The 18,079-nt window shown below is 39.0% G+C and overlaps 1 protein-coding gene across 2 annotated transcripts in view; it reads right to left on the bottom strand.

Moving 5' to 3' along the window:
• Positions 1–8,247: 8,247 nt before the first annotated feature.
• The window catches only part of SLC22A4 (solute carrier family 22 member 4), a 45,550-nt gene continuing 35,718 nt past the window's right edge, over positions 8,248–18,079 (bottom strand). Inside the window, exons 8-10 of one of the 2 annotated variants that reach the window (XM_029942365.1) lie at positions 15,289–15,471; positions 12,523–12,658; positions 8,248–10,406 (exon numbers count right to left, since the gene is read on the bottom strand). In XM_029942365.1, the coding sequence (XP_029798225.1) occupies positions 10,331–10,406; positions 12,523–12,658; positions 15,289–15,471 (395 nt within the window). In that variant the 3' untranslated portion in view covers positions 8,248–10,330. Of the gene's footprint in view, positions 10,407–12,522; positions 12,659–14,266; positions 14,316–15,288; positions 15,472–18,079 lie in introns of those variants that run through there. The other variant, XM_029942366.1, reaches the window with a different exon arrangement.

Below are 18,079 nucleotides of genomic sequence, written 5' to 3'. Positions count from 1 at the left end.
TATCAGCTGGACCATTCTTGGTTCCTCATGTAACTGGAATCCTACAGTATATCTGTCCTGGTGTGACTGGCTTATTTTACTAAGCACACTGTCCTCAAGGTTCATCTGTGCTATAGCATGTGTCAGAATTTTCTTTCTTTTTAAGGCTGAATGATATTCCACTATATGTATAGACCACAGTTGGTTCTTTCATTTATCTGTCAATAGACACTTGGGTTGCTTCCATCTTTTGGCTATTGTGAATAGTGTTGCTATAGGAACATGAGAATATAAATATCTCTTCAAGTCCCTGCTTTCAATTCTATTAAGTATATACCAAGAAGTGAGATTGCTAGATAGCCTGGCAATTCTATTTTTAATTTTTTTTGAGGAACTACCATGCTGTTTTCTACAGGGACTGCACCATTTTCCATTCCCTAAACAACCCACAAAGGTTCCAATTTTTACACATCCCCACCAACACTTGTTATTTTCTATTTTTCTTTCATAGCAGCCATCCTAATGAGTATGAGATGATCTCTTACTGTGGTTTTTATTGGTATTTGCTTCATGATTTGTGATGTTGGGCATTATGTTGTGTGTTTCCTGGCCATTTGTGTATTTTCTTTGGAGAAATGTCCATGAAGTCCTTTGCCCATTTTTTAAAAAATTGGGTTGTTTTGTTGTTGTTGCTGTTGTTGTTGCATTGTAGGAGTTCTTTATAAATTCTGGATATTGATTCCTTATCAGGTATATGAATTCCAAATAGTTCCTCCCCTTCCATTGTTGCCTTTTTACTCTGTTGATTACATCCTTTTATGTGCAAGTTTTAAATTTTGGTGTAGTCCAATTTGTCTATTTTTTTTCTTTTGTTGCCTGTGCAAGAGTTTTACCTTAAATATAAAAATAAACTTATATGTAAATTTTAATTTTAAACTATTTTAAAGTTGATGTTAATTTTAAACTATTTCAGTTTAAGTTCGGAGACAGTTGGATATATGAGTATGAAGTTCATAGGAGAGGTCAGAATGCGATATACATCAGGGAATTATCGCAGATGGATGGTATTTAAAGTCATAAGTTTGGACAAAATTAAGCAAGAGAAAAGATAAAAAGGAACATTTGGTCTCCTTATGAGATATACTGGGATATGAGTCACATTGGAGTCAGATTCCACAGGAAGATATGAAGAGACTTTGTGAAATTTGGATGATATAAGTTACTGATGATCTTAATCTTCTGAGCTAGATGCCAAGTTAGGGTAGAAGTTAGTCCTGATCAAGTATCCATTCTCTCTGCTATTGCGATGTTACAATAATAATAATAATATCAATAACCTATGACATTATTTAGTCCTCACATCAGTTCTACTAGGTAGATATTCTCATGTCCTCACTTCAAAGGCAAAGCAACCAAAAAGAGGTTCAATAATTCACACAGTTACTCTGGTTAGCATGTGACAGGTCCTAATTAGAACTCTGGTGGGTCTGCCTCCTTGCCTACAATCTTAATTAATGCGACATCTCATTATGTTAAAACCTGAAATCTAGCCTTTGGCCCCCACCAAGTGACTGCATTCAGCCTCCTCAGGTTTCATATCAACAAAGTCACGTCCTTGGTGAATAATCCAAAAGAGATGGGGCAGATTCTGGCACCTTTGAATGATCTGCACTCTCTTCTTTTGAATGTTCTGGATCTTAACACTGTGCCAAGTTCTCATACACCTTAAATAAAGAAAAAATAAGTGGATGGGCACAGCATACTAGGACAACAGAAATTGTCATGTTTTTTTCCCTTTTCTCGATGAATACTATGGTCCTTTGGCTCAGTCAGTCTCAGTCTCTCCACTATCTTGTCATTCTGTTCACCTGGGCTACAAATCCCACATCCAACCAGGTGTGCATTTCATTCCTACCCTGGGACACTGGAGAAAAATCACATTACCATGTGAATTGGCATCTCTATGCATTTCCACTTCCAATCACAGCTGGACCTCAACCCTCTTGTCACTCTCCCAACTGATACGTTACTCCAACCCATCAGTGATCTCCTCTCTCTTGTATCTTTTTTTTAAGTTTATTTATTTATTTTGACAGGGAGTGGGGAGAGAAAGAACGAGTGGGGGAGAGTCAGAGAGGGGGGACAGAGGTCCGAAGCAGGGTATGCACTGACAACAGAGAGCCCTATGTGGGGCTCAGACCCATGAGCCTAAGTCAGACACTCAACCGCACAACCTACTGAGCCACCCAGGCACCCTGTCCCCTCTTCTGTATCTTAATTCAGAGCTTGGATTGAGAATGAAGAGTAAAATGGTTTGAGTAAACAAAAGGCCCAGGGTTATAGGTGAGTGAGTTGAGGGGACCATGAAGTATAAACTGGAAGCAAAATGAACCAAGGTCAGAACTGAAGGGTTGTGAGAAAAACCAAAGGTACTGGAATGAGGTGGGGTTACTGTGATTGTTGACAGGGTCCAGGGTGTATCCAGGGACTGAAGTACTGGCAAAGGTCAAATACCCTGAAGCTGAGGTATAGGATTACTCATCCTCCTGAGCACAAAAGTCATTAGTATCTCAGACCAGGTTCCAGAGAGCTCACAGAATGTAGATAAGCAACTGGACAGATTGTTGATAACAGCAACAAGAAGGGTACAGTATTAGCCTTGAAGGAGGTATCTCCTGTATGTGAAAGTGAAGGAGTTCTAGATTGGAAATGGCAGTGAACATCTAGGAAGATGTCGAGAACTCACTCGGCTCTGAAGTTCACGGAAAGTGGGAAATAAATAGCCCCAGTGAAACAGGACCACAAAGGAAGTGGGGGGCTCAGGGGGAAGCCAGGTCTCTGTCAAGGGGAGGATGGAGAGGAAGCACCCAGGGATATACTTGAAGGACAGATGTTTGTCCAGAGTGGAACACAGTGGCAGGAAAGCAACAGACAAACTGAGACGGTGAGATTTGCAGGGACAGGGAGCACAGAGGGAAGTTAGAAGGAGAGTATTTGACCAGGAGGGTCAGATTTGCAATGTTAGATAAAGGTCTCAAGGTCCTCAAAATCAGGTTGAAGACTTTACTGTGCCAACACTGAGGCACTGATAGTTCACATCCTTATATTTTTTTATAAGCAGTCATAACTTTTTATAAGCCGTTTGGCAGTCTGTTAAACAGAACCCTAGCAATAAAGTAATTTGGTTCAGAAGAGCAAGTGTGGCTTGGTGAAACCAAATCAGGGTAGAGGTAGATGACTACTGCTCTGGCAGAGAGGAGAGGTATAAAAATGCCCGTGTCTGGATGGGAGTAAATGACTCTGAATGAGTTTCAGCTCCACAGAACTCAGCCCCCAGGTCAGGGCCCTGGGCTAGCTGCTGAGCCCACACAGACAGGAATTACAACCTGGCTAGATTTAGCCCACTATGAGCAAGAATTTTGTATTTTTCGTGTTCTTCATTCCTGGTCCCTAAGACCTCACACTTAGTTGGCATTTAATAAAAGCTTATATTTTTTAACTTCTTTACGGTTACAAAAGTAATATACTCATGAAACATTTGTCAAGTATGGAAAACTACAAAAAGAAACCAAAACAGAAGTCATCTATAATCCCCTATCCAGATATACTTACTGTTAACGCCTTGAGATATTTCCTTCTAGTTGTTTTTTTGTGTTTTAAACATAGTTCATTCATGCATGCATTCATTATTTGGTTAATACTATTGTATACTGGTTTTTAATACTTAATACTTTAATATCACAAGTACTTTATCATGTTATTAAAAATAATTCTTAGGGGCACCTGGCTGGTTCAGTCAGGAGAACATGTGACTCTTGATCTCAGGGACATGAGTTCGAGCCCCGTGTTGGGTATAGAGATTTCTCAATTAAATAAAACTTTAAAAAATTCTCAAATACTGTTTTGAAAGGCTGTATAATATTCCTTCATAAAAACACACCATTATTGGTTTATTTAGCTATTTCCACACTTATCTTTTTTATTGTGGTAAAAAAACACATAACATTAAAGTTTGCCATCTTCACCATTTGCAAGTGTACAGTTCAGTCATATTATGTGTATTTACTTTGTTATGAGCAGATCTCTAGACCTTCTTCATCTTGCAAAACTGAAACCCATGAAACACTAACTCCCCCATTTCCCTGCTCTTGGTAACCATCTTTCTACTTTCTGTTTCTATGATTTTGACATTTTAGATCCTTCATATGAGTGGAATCACACAATGTTTGTCCTTGTGTGACTGGCTTATTTCACTCAGGATGGTGTCCTTCAGGTTCATGCATGTTATAGTATGAAACAGGATTTCCTGTTTTTTTCAAGGCTACATAATGTTGCATTATACGTCTACACCACATTTTCTTTATCTATTCTTCTGTCAATGAACTTGCTTCCAGTTCTTAGCTATTTTGAATCATGCTGTAACGAACAGGAGTGTGCAAATAGCTCTCTGAGATTCTGCTTTGACTTATTTTGGATTGTTGAATCATACTGTCATTCTATTTTAAAATTTTTAAGGAACCTCCATATTGTTTTCCATAGTGGCTCCACCATTTCACATTTCCACCAAGAGTGCATAAGTATTCCAATTTCTCTACATCCTTATCGACACTTGTTTTCTGCTCTTTGTACAGAAGCCATCCTACTGGGTGTGAGGTGGTATCTCATGGTTTTGATTTCACTTCTCTAATGATTTGTGATGTTGAGCACCTTCATGTGTTTGATGGCCATTTGTATATCTTCTTTGGAGAATTGTCTGTTCAAATCCTTGTCCCATTTTTAAATCAGACTATTTGTTTTTGTCTCTGAGTGTAGAAGTTTCTTTTACATTCTGGATAGTAATCCTTTATTAGATACATGATTTGTAAACACTTTTTTTTTTATTCCATAGGTTGCGTTTTCACTCTGTTTCCTTTGACACTCACGTTTTTAAGTTTGATATAGTCCCATTTGTCTATTTTTTCTTCTCTTGCCAATGCTTTTGGTGTCATATCCCAAGAAATTATTCTCAAATTCAATACCCTGAAGTTTTCCTTTTAAGGTTTTTTAGGGCTTACCTTTAGGTCTTTGATCTATTCTCAGTTCATTTTTGTATTATTGTGTAAGGTATGGATCTAACTTTTTTGCACGTTGACATCCAGTTTTAACAAAACCATTTGTTGAAGAGACTGTCCTTTCCCCAATGTGTAGTCTTGACACTCTTGTCTAAAATAATTTCCCCATATATGTAAGGGTTTATTTCTGGGATCTCTATTCTGTTACATTGATCTATATATCTGTCTTTATGCTGGTAACACACTGTCTTAAGTACTGGTGTTTGTAGTATATTTTGAAGCTGGAAAGTGTGAGGCTTCCTACTCTGTTCTTTTTCAATATTGTTTTAGCTGTTTGGGTTTCCTTGAGATTCCACATAAATCTTAGGATGCTTTTTTCTAGTTTTGCAAAAGTGCTGCTAGGATTTTGACAGCAACTGCATTGCATTTGTAGATTACTCTGATTAGTTGGACATTTTAATAATATTTGAGTCTTCCAATCTATGAGCACAGGATATGTTTCCATTTATTTATATATTCTTTGATTTCTTTTAGCAACGTTTTGCATTTTCAATGAATAAGTCTTTCGCATTCTTTGTTAGGCCTTACTTAGTTTTGTAAGATTGCAAATAATGCTGTAATAAACATCTCTGCACAAAGAGTTCATATATCTCTGACTATTTCCTAGTTGTGCAGTTAATAAATTAAAAAAAAACAATCCAGGGGCACCTGGGTGGCTCAGTCAGTTATGCATTTGACTCTTGATTTCAGCTTAGGTCATGATCTCGTGGTTTGTGGAATTGAGCCCTGTACTGGGCTCTGCACTGACTATGCAGAGTCTGTTTGGGATTCTCTCTCTCCCTCTCTGCCTTTCCCCTACTCACTCACACGCATGCTCGCTCTCTCTCTCAAATTGAATAAACTTTAAAAAAATCCAAGCATTTTAAGACTCTGGAAATACTTTGCCAATTTCTTTTCCAGAAAAATAATCCAATTTACACTCCCACCAGCAGAATATGAAGGTATATCTCCTCACACCATCATTATTATTGAAGGCCATTGTTTTGTGATCTTTGCTCATCTTTGTTAGTTGGAAAATGGCATCACATTGCCACTTCATTTAGTATTCTTTCAATTACTCGTGAAGCAGAACACCTTTTTGGTATGTTTATTGGCCAACATTTTCTTGTTTGAAAACTAGTAATTACTTTTGCCAATTTAACTATAATAATGACCATAATAATATATTCACTCATTTTTATTTCTATTTTTTAAAAATTTTATTAAAATTTTTTTATTTTATTTTGAGAGACAGAGCGCAGGGGCCAGGGGCAGAGGGAACGTCATGCAGGCTCCAGACTCAGCACCGAGCCCGACATGGGGCTCGATCCCACAACTCTGGCGGCATCATGACCTGCATCGAAATCAAGAGTGAGATGCTCAACTGACTGAGCCACCCAGGTGCCCCTTTATTCACTTTTATTTATTTATTTATTTTAATTCTTAATGCGTATTTACTTTTTGAGAGAGAGAGAGAAACAAAGCATGAGCAGGGGAGGGGCAGATTGAGAGAAGGAGACACAGAATATGAAGCAGGCTCCAGGCTCTGTACTGTCAGCACAGAACCTGATGCGGGGCTCAAACCCATGATCTGTGAGATCGTGACCTGAGCTGAAGTCAGAAGCTTAACCGACTGAGCCACCCAGGTGCCCCTATTTATTCATTTTTAAACAAATATTAATCAAGTATCTGCTATGTGCCAACCACCAATCTAACTTCTGGGGATACACAACAGTGCCCCTCGTGTAATGTACGCTCCAGGAGGAAGAAGGACATTTTAAAAAATGAAGAAGTAAATTAGTTAGGATTTTAGAAGGTGATAGGAGCTATGGAGAAAAATGAAGCAGGGACAGGTGAGTTGAAGACAACAGAGAACAGGAAACAATCTTAGACTGGGTGGTCAGATAAGTATTTAGGAAGCAGGTGACATTTGAGCAAAGACATAGGATGGGACACACAGAATAGAGCCCTATTGGTTGGTGAGCATATATAACTCCAAACTGGGAGCTGTATATCCAAACTGGAACATTTTTAGTGTGAAAGGTTGCAGAGGGTATTAATAATCACCCTGGGCCAATAGATAGAAACTGTGGCTGTCCTGGGAAAACTGGGACATGTAGTCACCTTTTGTATAGACTATTATAAAGACTTTGATTTTTAAAAACCTAACTGACGTTGGACATAACTCATAACAAAAGCATGTGCTCTGGGAGCATAAAGGGGGGATGGCGAATGCACTTGGCTGAAATGGAAGCTATTGGAAGGTTTGGAATGGAAAAGTAACATGATCTCACTAAGAGAAAAAATTTTTAAGTTTATTTATTTTGAGAAAGAGAGAAAGAATGTGAGCGGTGCAGGGGCAGACAGAGAAGGAGAGATGGAATCTCAAGCAGGCTCTGTGCTGTCAGCATGGAACTGGATGTGGGGCTTGATCCCACGAACCATGAGATCATGACACGAGCTGAGATCAAGAGTCGGATGCTTAACTGATTGAGCCACCCAGGTGCTGAAAGTCATGATCTCATTTAGATCACTCACACTGCTATGCTGAGAATAGATTCAAGGAGGGCAGGAGCAGAGAATCAAGGAGGAGGGACTAGTTAGGATGCTAACAGAATCCCGGCAAGAAACTAGATTCTAGAACATGTGGTGTAAGATCGGCTGCCAGTCTGAGATTGCTAGTCATAAGTGCAGAGCAGTGCTTTGTAGACCTAACTTTAAAAATAGTTTCTAGGGGCGCCTGGGTGGCTCAGTCGATTAAGCCTCCAACTTCGGCTCAGGTCAGATCTCACATTCGTGGGTTCGAGCCCTGCGTCAGGCTCTGTGCTGACAGCTCAGAGCCTAGAGCCTGCTTCTGGTTCTGTGTCTCCTTCCCTCTCTGCCCCTCCCCCTCTCATACTCTGTCTCTCTCTGTATCAAAAATAAATAAAACATTAAAATAAATAGTTTCTAGGGGTGCCTGGGTGGCTTAGTCAGTTAAGCATCCCACTCTTGATTTCAAATCAGATCACGATCCCAGGGTAGTGGGACTGAACTCAAAGTTGGGCTCCATGCTGAGCTTGGAGCCTGCTTGAGATTCTCTCTCTTGGCCCCTCATTCTCTCTCTGCCTCTCTCTTTCTCTCTCCCTCCAAAATAAACATATAAACTTAAAAAAATAACCAAAAGTAGTTTCTAAAAATCAGCAATGCAACTTCAGTTTAATCAAACAATATTTGGGCATGTAGTAATCTACTTGGTCTTTGAACTATCAAAGAGATAATCATCTCTGTACTTGTTGCCTTTATATAAACAGATTTTTCAAAAAATATAAAGCACCTGTACAAAGAGCAATAAAAGGTAATTCTCAAATCCTCATTTTTTATATTTAGAAACAGCTTTTAGAACATTTTTATATATGCACTAAAAATTTTAAATGTCTATGTATCAAACATTTTCCCCTAACTAGAGTTACAAAGTTTTTCAACAAAAATATTTAACAGTGCTTGCTAAATGCAAGAAAACACTATGTGAAACAGATCTACAGAGGATAAAAAGACAAACCAGATAAGGTCCCTAGCTCTGGGAGCCTGAGTAAGGGTGACAATCCATGAGGCGCACAGAGGAGGGGACAGCCACTACCAGTGGGAAAGAAGATCAAGGAGAGCTTCTCGGGAGACAGTGTGATCTGCTGTCTGGGGGACAGGCCACCTAGTGCCCAGCAAGGTAGGTGGAAAGATGATCCAGACAAGCTGCGTCCACTGGGGAGACAAGAGCACTGGATGGATGAAACTATGCAAATGACGCCACATAAACTATTCTAGGATACCATAATGAATTTTAAAGTAACAATCAAAAGCTAGGATCAGTGTGTCAAGAGGATATAAAATATTTATTTTAAATATAACCATGAAGAGGGAGAATTCGGGGTTAATCAGAAAAGTTTAGGATAAGGAACTTGAAATAATAAAGACCCTTTATGAAAGATGTTATATCAAAGTTTCCTCTACAAAATATTTAGTGAAAATTTACTTTGCGAGATAAATATTTTGAGGTGATAGCCACCAAGCATCATGTTAAAAACCAAAGCTGCCTCTCTCTGTGAGCACACCGTAGTGGGGGGATGTTAAAGGCTCAGTTGCTTTTCACTGTGCTGAAGTCACAGAAGCCACTTTCAGAGAAAGCAAGCTGCCTCAGTCTCCAGGATTAACTCCTCGCTGTGTTGTCATCTTCATGTGCCTAAAACATGCTGAGACAGAGACCTGACATTGTTTTCTGTGCTTATGGTAATACACTACCCCGTTAGTGGCCTTTATTTTTTACACTGCTCATTCATGGAACCAGAAGCACTCTCAGTGGGAAAAATATAACTGCATACCATGCTTAGGAAGGAATCTATTAATGGAAAGTCCTGTTTTAAAAGTCTTTCCAAAGTGTTGGCTTGGACAGCCTTCTTCCTGAGTGCTGATATATTTGGCCGTGGGGCATACAAGCCATCTTCACTAATATGACTGGTTTGTGGCTTTCCTGATTCTCTGTTTACTAGCAAAATACCTCTTCAGCCAGTCTTAAGAAACAGAAAGTTTAATCATGTGCTCCAAAAGATCACAACAAATGTGGACCATTCAAAAGACTGAGTTACAGCCACTGAAATTTTAGCAGGGACCTGCCTTGGTTTCCTTCTTAAAGGCCAACAGGTCATATGAGCCACATAGCAAAGCTTCTTGATCTCTTACTGTATTTCACTTGTAAAACACTATTAATATCTGCCATCAATTCCCCTCAAAGGAATTCACAAAATTTTCTGGATAGGAATACTGCATATAATCATTTAGTTCCAGCAATATATAAGTTCACTTCAAAAACTACTCTAATTTTGAATGTGTTAGTTCACTTACACATACACACATGTACTGTAGTCACCTAACAGTTGTTGATACATGGACATTCTTTTTATTTGGATAGTGTGTGTATGTTTGAAAAAGAGGGTTAATCGTACAAATTTACCAGTCCTTGACCAACACATTTTTCAAAAAAAATCTTAAGAATCCATTTCATTGAATTCATTAGGAAGGTGGACTATCTAAAAACAATGGGTTGTTTTTAAAATCAGGGGATTATCTGGAAGAATGACCTGGAGTTTGCTATGCGACAAGCATTTCTCAACAGCAAAGTCATCTTAGTATTAATCATTAGAGTTGGTCCATTTCATCAGGAAAGGCTTTGATTTCTTCATAGTCTTATGCGTCTGTTTTTCAGGTCACCAAATGGGGTGGAAATTTTATCAGAATGAAGTTATGAGAACTTTGGGATTTTCCTCTTTCTCCATTGAATTTCTTGTGTTTTTCCTAAATGTGAACCTGAAAATAAGATAAGCACTAAAGAAAATTAAATATTCAAGACTTTCCTTCTCAAAATACCAGAGCAACACTGAAAAACATTTATCCAGTCAATGAACATAACTCTAGTAATAACTCAGGGGTCTAGAGGTTGTGTTCTATAATTTTACAATTCCCCTGAGGGAAGGATTGAGTGGTAAACATGAAGTTGTTGGCAATCTAAAGCTGATATTGAAATAGTCCTATCATTAGAAGAACACGATGTTTTGGGCACATTTTGCCATGCATATTCCATCAGGGACCAGAATCTACTCACATATAGACATTTTTCATGGCTTGATGCTAAAGTTACTTTATCTTACATATCCTCACAACAGCCACTTGAACTATTCCTGTATAGCTGATGCAAATACTGAGGTTTAGTGAAAGTTAAGTAATTTATCCTAATTTATGCAATAGATTTGGAATTTGAAGCCAGACATTTTCACTCTAGAATCTAAACTTATACCACACTGACACTCATCTTTAATTGCCAATCTGTGATATTATAGGAAGATATTTTATTTTTATCCTCAGTTCTAGACACATAGCTCCTAAATCCTTTGTCGTTTCCTGAATGATAGGGGTAATAGGAGTGTTTTCCCTTTTGTTCTAACAAAGCAACTCTTGGTGGGCCAGTTGATAGCTTCAGGATGGAGGCTGGTCCCCAGAAAGACTAGGCCTTCGTTAGAAGCCTGAACTTTCAGCCCCATCTTCCAACCTCCAAGGAGAAGAGAGGGGCTAAAGGTTGAATTAGTTATTGATCGGGCCTATGTGATAAAACCTCCATAAAACCCTCCAAACACTATGGTTCAGAGAGCTTCTGAATTGGTGAACACGTCCATGCTCCAAAATGGCAGTGCTCCCCAGCTACACAGGGACAGAAGGTTCCTGTACCCTGGACTCTTCTGGACCTCACCCTTTGTACCTCACCTCTTTGTCTGACTGTTCATATGTAATCTTTATAATGAACTTGAAATGGTAAGGAAAGTGTTATCCTGGTTCTGTGAGTCATTTTGGCAAATTACTGAATTTGAGCACAGGGGTTGTAGAAACACCAAACTTTGAAGCCAAACTGGATAGAAGTGTGGATAAGCTGGGGACCTGATATTTATCACTAGCACCTGAAGGGAGGGCAGACCTGTGGGATGAGCCCTTAAACCTGTGGATTCTGATGGAAACTCTGGGTGGTTAGTGTTGGAATTGAATTAAATTATAGGACACCTAGTTGGGTCAGAAGTAGTTGGTATGAGGAGGAAAAACTCTCAAAAAATCTCATATGCATATATGTATATATATCTATAATTATTTTATTTTGTATCTCTTTATCAATGTGGGCAAGTATTGCTTTTCATGTATGTATCTGCCATCCAAATGTCCTTGTCTGTCAACTGCTTGTTGACGACCTTTGCCAGTTTTCCTGCCCTGCTGTCGGTCTTTTTCTGAATGACTGCTGAGAGTTTCTTATGTCTGAGCTGTATTAGCCCCAGGTATCTATTGTGTGTTGCAAATATTTCCCCCCTGGATTTGACCTTTGTTATTAGTTATGGCTTCTTTTCTTGCTGTGCCAACAATTTCTAAATTTTCACAATCAAACATAGCAATCTTTTCCTTTATGTCTTTGCTTTGCATGGTCAGAAAGGCCTTCCCTAAGGTTATAATAATGTATATGTTTTCTTCTGGCACATTTGTGATTTTACATTTTTTGACTTCAATTTTTAATTGCTCTGCAATTTATCTTGGTGTATTTTGAAGTAGGAGTCAAGTTTTTTTTATGTATCCAACATGGCTAGGTGAGTTCTCTAACACCTCTTACTGAGTAATCTAATTTTCCTTGCTGATTTTGAATAGCTACTTTGTAGCATATACTGAGTTCTCATATTTTCATGGACTTAATTCTGAACTCTATTCTATTCCAGGTATTTTTATTCCCACAGCAATACTACCCTGTTTTAATTACCTAGGTTGGTAATATACTTTATTATCTGGTAGAGCTGCCCTCCACTTACTATCTTTCTTTTTCAGAAACTTCCTAGCTATTCTTGCATGTTTATTCCTTCTGAGGAATTTTGGTATCAATTTTTAAAGCTCCACTTACCCTTTCACTTTCTGCATCTGCTCTAATGTCTCTGGTAGTGCCACTCCAAAACTTTCAGGGAAAAAGAGGGTGATGATTCCGATTAAGACAGTCAGGCTGCCCATGAGGATGTAGGGCAGAACTCTGTTGTACGCACCTGTAAGACACAAGAACGTCAATTACATACGTCAATACATTCTTCAGATGCTCCTTTTCTCATGGTGGACAATGGAATTTGAGAGCGGTTTTAAAGGTGAACACTGTCAGAAAGAAAAATGTATGTAAAATGTCACAATCACAGTTTCTCTTTGGCAGATGCCATTGCTTTTATCATTTCCATAATCATTTACCCACACGATGTTGCATTATTATAAGGTCTTTCATGCCAGTTGGCATTCTCTAAGCCACTATTTAAACATGTGTGACCCACGTTCCTTTGATGGAAATTTTTTTTTTACCTACCAAGTTTTCCGTCTTAAGGTGTAAGGAATTTGAGAGGAGGGAAGAGAGCATATCAAGGAGAAAAAGGATATTGCAGGGACAGGTACTAGCCATTATTACTAGTGTGATCTTTGCTTTTGACTGCAAAAGTAAGCTAAAATGGACAACTATGTCCAAAGAATAATGAGACTCTTTTTTTAAGAATAATATTTTTTTAAGAGAGAGAGCATGAGCAGTAGAGGGAAAGAGAGAGAATCTTAAGCAGGTTCCATGGCCAACTCAGAGTGTGACGTGGGGCTCAGTCCCACTGAGCCACCTAAGTACTCCTAAAGAGCCATGAAACTTTTTTTTTAAACTTTTTAAAAATGTTTATTTATTTTTGAGAGACAGAGACAGAGCATGTGAGGGGTACAGGCAAAGAGAGAGGGAGACACAGAATCTGAAGCAGGCTCCAGGCTCTGAGCTGTCAGCACAGAACCTGAGGTGGGTCTCGAACTCATGAGCCGTGAGATCATGACCTGAGCCAAAGTCAGATGCTTAACTGACTGAACTACCCAGGAGCTGCTAGAGCCATGAAACTCTTAAAGAAAAAAAAAAACAAAACCCTAAGTAATATGTTCCATCCAGTTTCAATCACAAAATGTCAGGCACTATGAATGCATTCTATCTGGGTTTGGTTTCTTTTTGCAACATTTGCATATCCTGGTTTTGTATGTAGTTGTGTGACCCATTCCACCTCTTCTTTATCAGGCATTCCTTGAACAGGAGAATAATAGATCCTCATCTTGCTTCCCTTCTGCATACAGAGATTACACACAGAGGAACAACACACCCAACTTCATTTGACAGAAAACACTAAACCTGAATCTTCTGTGTGGCGTCTTTGTCACTACCAGGAGTAGCTACTATGGAATAGAAAGCCCTGTCTTGGACTTCTCTGTTTCTTATGCACCAATGGTCTACCTTTTGGACAAAGTGAGCATGGGTTGAAAGTATAGGGAGGAAGAAAGGAGAAACAACCCCATTCTATAAATAATGTGCTTTCTCAGGTGATGTTCAGGGAAGCCGTGCAGAGTATGTGTAAGATAAGAAAATGTTTCACTTTCTGTTTAAAGATTTAGAATGTACCTTTCCTGAGGATTAATAAGTGGTGTGTGTGTGTGTGTGTGTGTGTGTGTGTGTGTGTGTGAACCAGTAGGTAAACAATGCATGACTAGGAAGAACAAGGAGATGAATCAAATCTCTCACCGTCAGAGTCCTCATTGGGGGTCTGACTTGGAGGGCCAGATCCTACATCCACTGAACAACCCACTGAATCCCCTCTGTGGTGCTATTCCAGGTTGAGAAATTTGATTATAGAAAAATTAAATTTCCTGCATTACAAAAAACATCATTAAGTCAAAAGTGAAGGATAAACTAGGAAAAATATTTACAACATATATACAAATGACTAGTTTCTTTCAATTACAAAGACCTCTTACAAATAAAAAATAAACCATTTGAAAGATGAGCAAGAGACATGAACAGTTAGGTCACTGAAAAATGCATACAATGTCAAAGATATGAAGAAATTCTCAACCTTATTTATACTTAAAGAAATAGAAATGAAAGCAACAATGATATCGATTTTTCAGATAACAGATTATCAATGATTTAAAAATTGGATAACCCCCATTGTTAGTGAGGATATAGAGAAACAGGCACTCTCATATACAATTGTTAGACTGTAAATTAGCACAATATGTAGAGGCCAGTTTTGCAATATCTGTGGAAATTTTAAATCACTCCGACAATATATAAATCCAAATGTATGTAATTAAATGAACAAAGAGTCATAGGGGTATAGAGGAATGTTGTAGTGTTACTTGTAGTAACAAAAATGTGGAAATGGCCTAAATGTCCATCCATTGAGCCTAGTTAAACAAATTATTTGTATACATACATTAGAAGACTATATACTAACTAAAAAGAAGAGCTATATATACTAATAAGCAAAGGTCCTATAATACAATGTTAAGTTAAAAAAGTTGTGGAACAGTATATCTAATTTTCCTTATGTGTTTAATTTTATTGTGTGTGTATATGTGTATGTGTATACCTGTGTGTGTGTGTGTGTGTGTGTGTGTGTTTGCATGTACATTTTGCAACACAAGGCATCTGAAGGGCTATTCACCAAAGTGTTAACATTAGCTCCTTTCAGTTCTGGGGATGTGATTTGGGCTGCCAGAGAGAGAAGAGGTAAACTTGTACTTTTTCTAGTCCTTTTTATGCTGTTTGCATTTTTCACAATGAAAAATCTATTCCTTCATATTTAGAAAAAGAACAAATTGACAAGATGCATCTCACCGAGGTAAACAAAGTAGGGTGCTATGATGCTGCCCACTCTGGAGGCCATGGATGTGATCCCCACAGCCATGTTTCTGACCAGGGTCGGGTAAAGCTCTGCAGTGAAGACATACAGCATGGAGAAAGCAGAGGTGATTCCAAACTTCCCTAACATCGCCAGGCCAATGGACAAGAAGTTGTAATCTGGAAAAGAAACCCAGTGTAAATAGAGTGATGGGGTTTGGGATGATGGTGGGGGGTTCGGAACTGATAGCCAAGAAAGAATTCTTGAAGACATCTTTGGTACAAAAAGGTGATTTTATTAAAGCACAGGACAGGACCCATGGGCAGAAAGAGCTGTCCTGGGGTCATGAGTAGTAGCTGGTTATATACCCTCAGGTTGAGAGGGTTAAGAATAGAGTCTCTAAGGTTTCCAGGATTTTGAGGGGCTGGCTGTTGTTAGGAAAACAAGACATTTATTATGGTTTAGTAAAGCCTCAGTCATGAGACCCTTCAGATGTATGTCAGGGGGACATAAGCTTGGAGTATGACTGCCAGCATGTATCTTGGGAGAGTTGAGATAAAGGAAGTTTCCAAAGAAAATTAAAAACATTTAAATGTTTATTTAAAAAATTTTTTTTAATGTTTTTTAAAATTTATTTTTTAGAGACAGAGTGAGCAGGAGAGGAGCAGAGACAGACGGAGACAGAATCTGAAGCAGGCTCCAGGCTCTGACCTGTCAGTAGAGCCTAATGTAGGGACCGAACTTAGGAGCCATGAGATCATGACCTGAGCCAAAGCTGGATGCTTAACCGACTGAGCCACCCAGGTGCCCCAAGGGAAGTTTTATTTGTTAAAGGAGACTTACAGGACCCTGAGGAAGTCAGGATAATGTTAAGCCAAGATTCCCTTTTGCCCCTGACAAAGCATCCTCATGGAGGCAGCTGGTCTTCTAAAGAGAGGTCACTCTGCCAGTTTTGAGGATTTGTCAGTGGTCTGTAGGCAGTAAGGGAATCTAAATTTTCATTTGCCTTCAGTCTCCTCCACATTATGGCGAGCACTTAAACATCTTTCCTTTGTTCTTGGGTAGCCAGGAGGGTCTGAGGAGTATCACACAGATCCCACCCTGCGGGCTGGGGTACTGTTAGCGTGGACTTTGCCCTCAGCTTGTCCAACACTCCCTCATCCGAGGTGGTTTTAGAAGTAAGACTTTCTTAACTCAGTTGCTTTCATTGTCTTTTTCCCTTGTTTGGGGATTGTTTTTATAGTATAAAGATATTTCTCAATTAACACCCCCCCCATGTGGATTCCAACATGGGGCTCAATCTTATGACCCTGAGATCATAACTGAGCTGAAATCAAGAGTCAGATATTCAACCAACTGAGTCCCTCAAATGTCTTAATAATTAGACACAAACAGAGGTAGAGAGTGACAGGTTGCTTCTTGTTTTGCTCTACTGTTATTCTAGATCATTTATTCCTTTGGTGACCTTTGTCCACTTTTATTTGTAACAACAGTTTCAGAGTAAGTTGTTAGCACGCTAATATAGTTAAGTTTAATCTTCAAAGGGAAGGGCTAATCCTTTTTAACCTGTTAATTATTATTTAAAAATACATCTTTCTATGTATAATACTATGTGTCATTGATTTATTGACAACATTTTAATAATATGAGAAAGTTAGATATAAAGAAAAAGAAGCAAATGTCCTCATGTGCTCTTTAACAAATTAAAGATTATAGACCATAAAAAATCACTGGCTTAGGGGCACCTAGCTGGCTCAGTCAGAAGAGCATGCAACTCTTGATCTTGGATCATGAGTTCGAGCCCCCTGTTGGGTATAGATATTACTTAAAAATAAGGGGCAACTGGGTGGCTCAGTTGGTTAAGTGTCCAACTTCAGCTCAGGGCATGATCTCAGGGTTTGTGGGTTTGGGCCCCATGTCGGGCTCTGTGCTAGCAGCTCAGAGCCTGGAGTCTGCTTTGGATTCTGTGTCTCCCTCTCTCTCTGTCCCTCCTCCACCTGCACTCTGTGTGTGTGTCTCTCTCTCAAAAAGAAACAAACATTAAAAAATTTTAAAATAAAATCTTAAGGGGTGCCTGGGCGACTTGGTTGAGTGTCTGACTCTTGATTTCAGCTCAGGTCATGTTCCCAGGGTCATAGGATTGAGCCCCACATTAGGCTCTGTGCTGACAGTGTGGTGTCTGCTTTGGATTCTCTCTCCCTCTGCCCCTCTCCCCCAGCTCATGCTTGCTTTCTCTCTCTCAAAATAATAAATAAAATAAACTAAAGTAAACTAAAATATTAAAAAAAAATCACTGACTGGGGCGCCTGGGTGGCTCAATCGGTTGAGCATCTGACTTTGGCTTAGGTCATGATCTCACAGTTTGTGGGTTCAAGCTCCGCGTCAGGCTCTATGCTGACAGCTCAGAGCCTGGAGCCTACTTTGGATTCTGTGTTTCCCTCTCTCTCTGTGCCTTCCTCATTCATGCTCTGTTTCTCTCTGTCTCAATAATAAATAAGCATTAAAAAAATTTTAAAACATCACTGACTTACACTCGACCTAGCACATACTACAAACTACAACACTGGAATATGTACTTCACATAAAAGCACCAAGGGGATGACTGACAGCATTGGTCTTCCTCCCAGTGACTTCTGATTCTCTAAGGCTGACTCCCATTTGAGGGGAGTTGTTATGAACGCAAGAAATTAAGTAGTTGGCTATCTCTTGTCTGGTTGACTTATGAAGAACTTATGATCTAAAGGCTACATAAACAGGGCATAATGATGAACAATTAGTTTAGTGAGG

The sequence above is a fragment of the Suricata suricatta genome, chromosome 6 (genome assembly GCF_006229205.1).
Source record: "Suricata suricatta isolate VVHF042 chromosome 6, meerkat_22Aug2017_6uvM2_HiC, whole genome shotgun sequence".
Classification (NCBI taxonomy): Eukaryota; Metazoa; Chordata; class Mammalia; order Carnivora; family Herpestidae; genus Suricata; species Suricata suricatta.
Note: the sequence above shows the minus strand (reverse complement) of the source record. Positions and strands in the feature narration are given on the sequence as shown.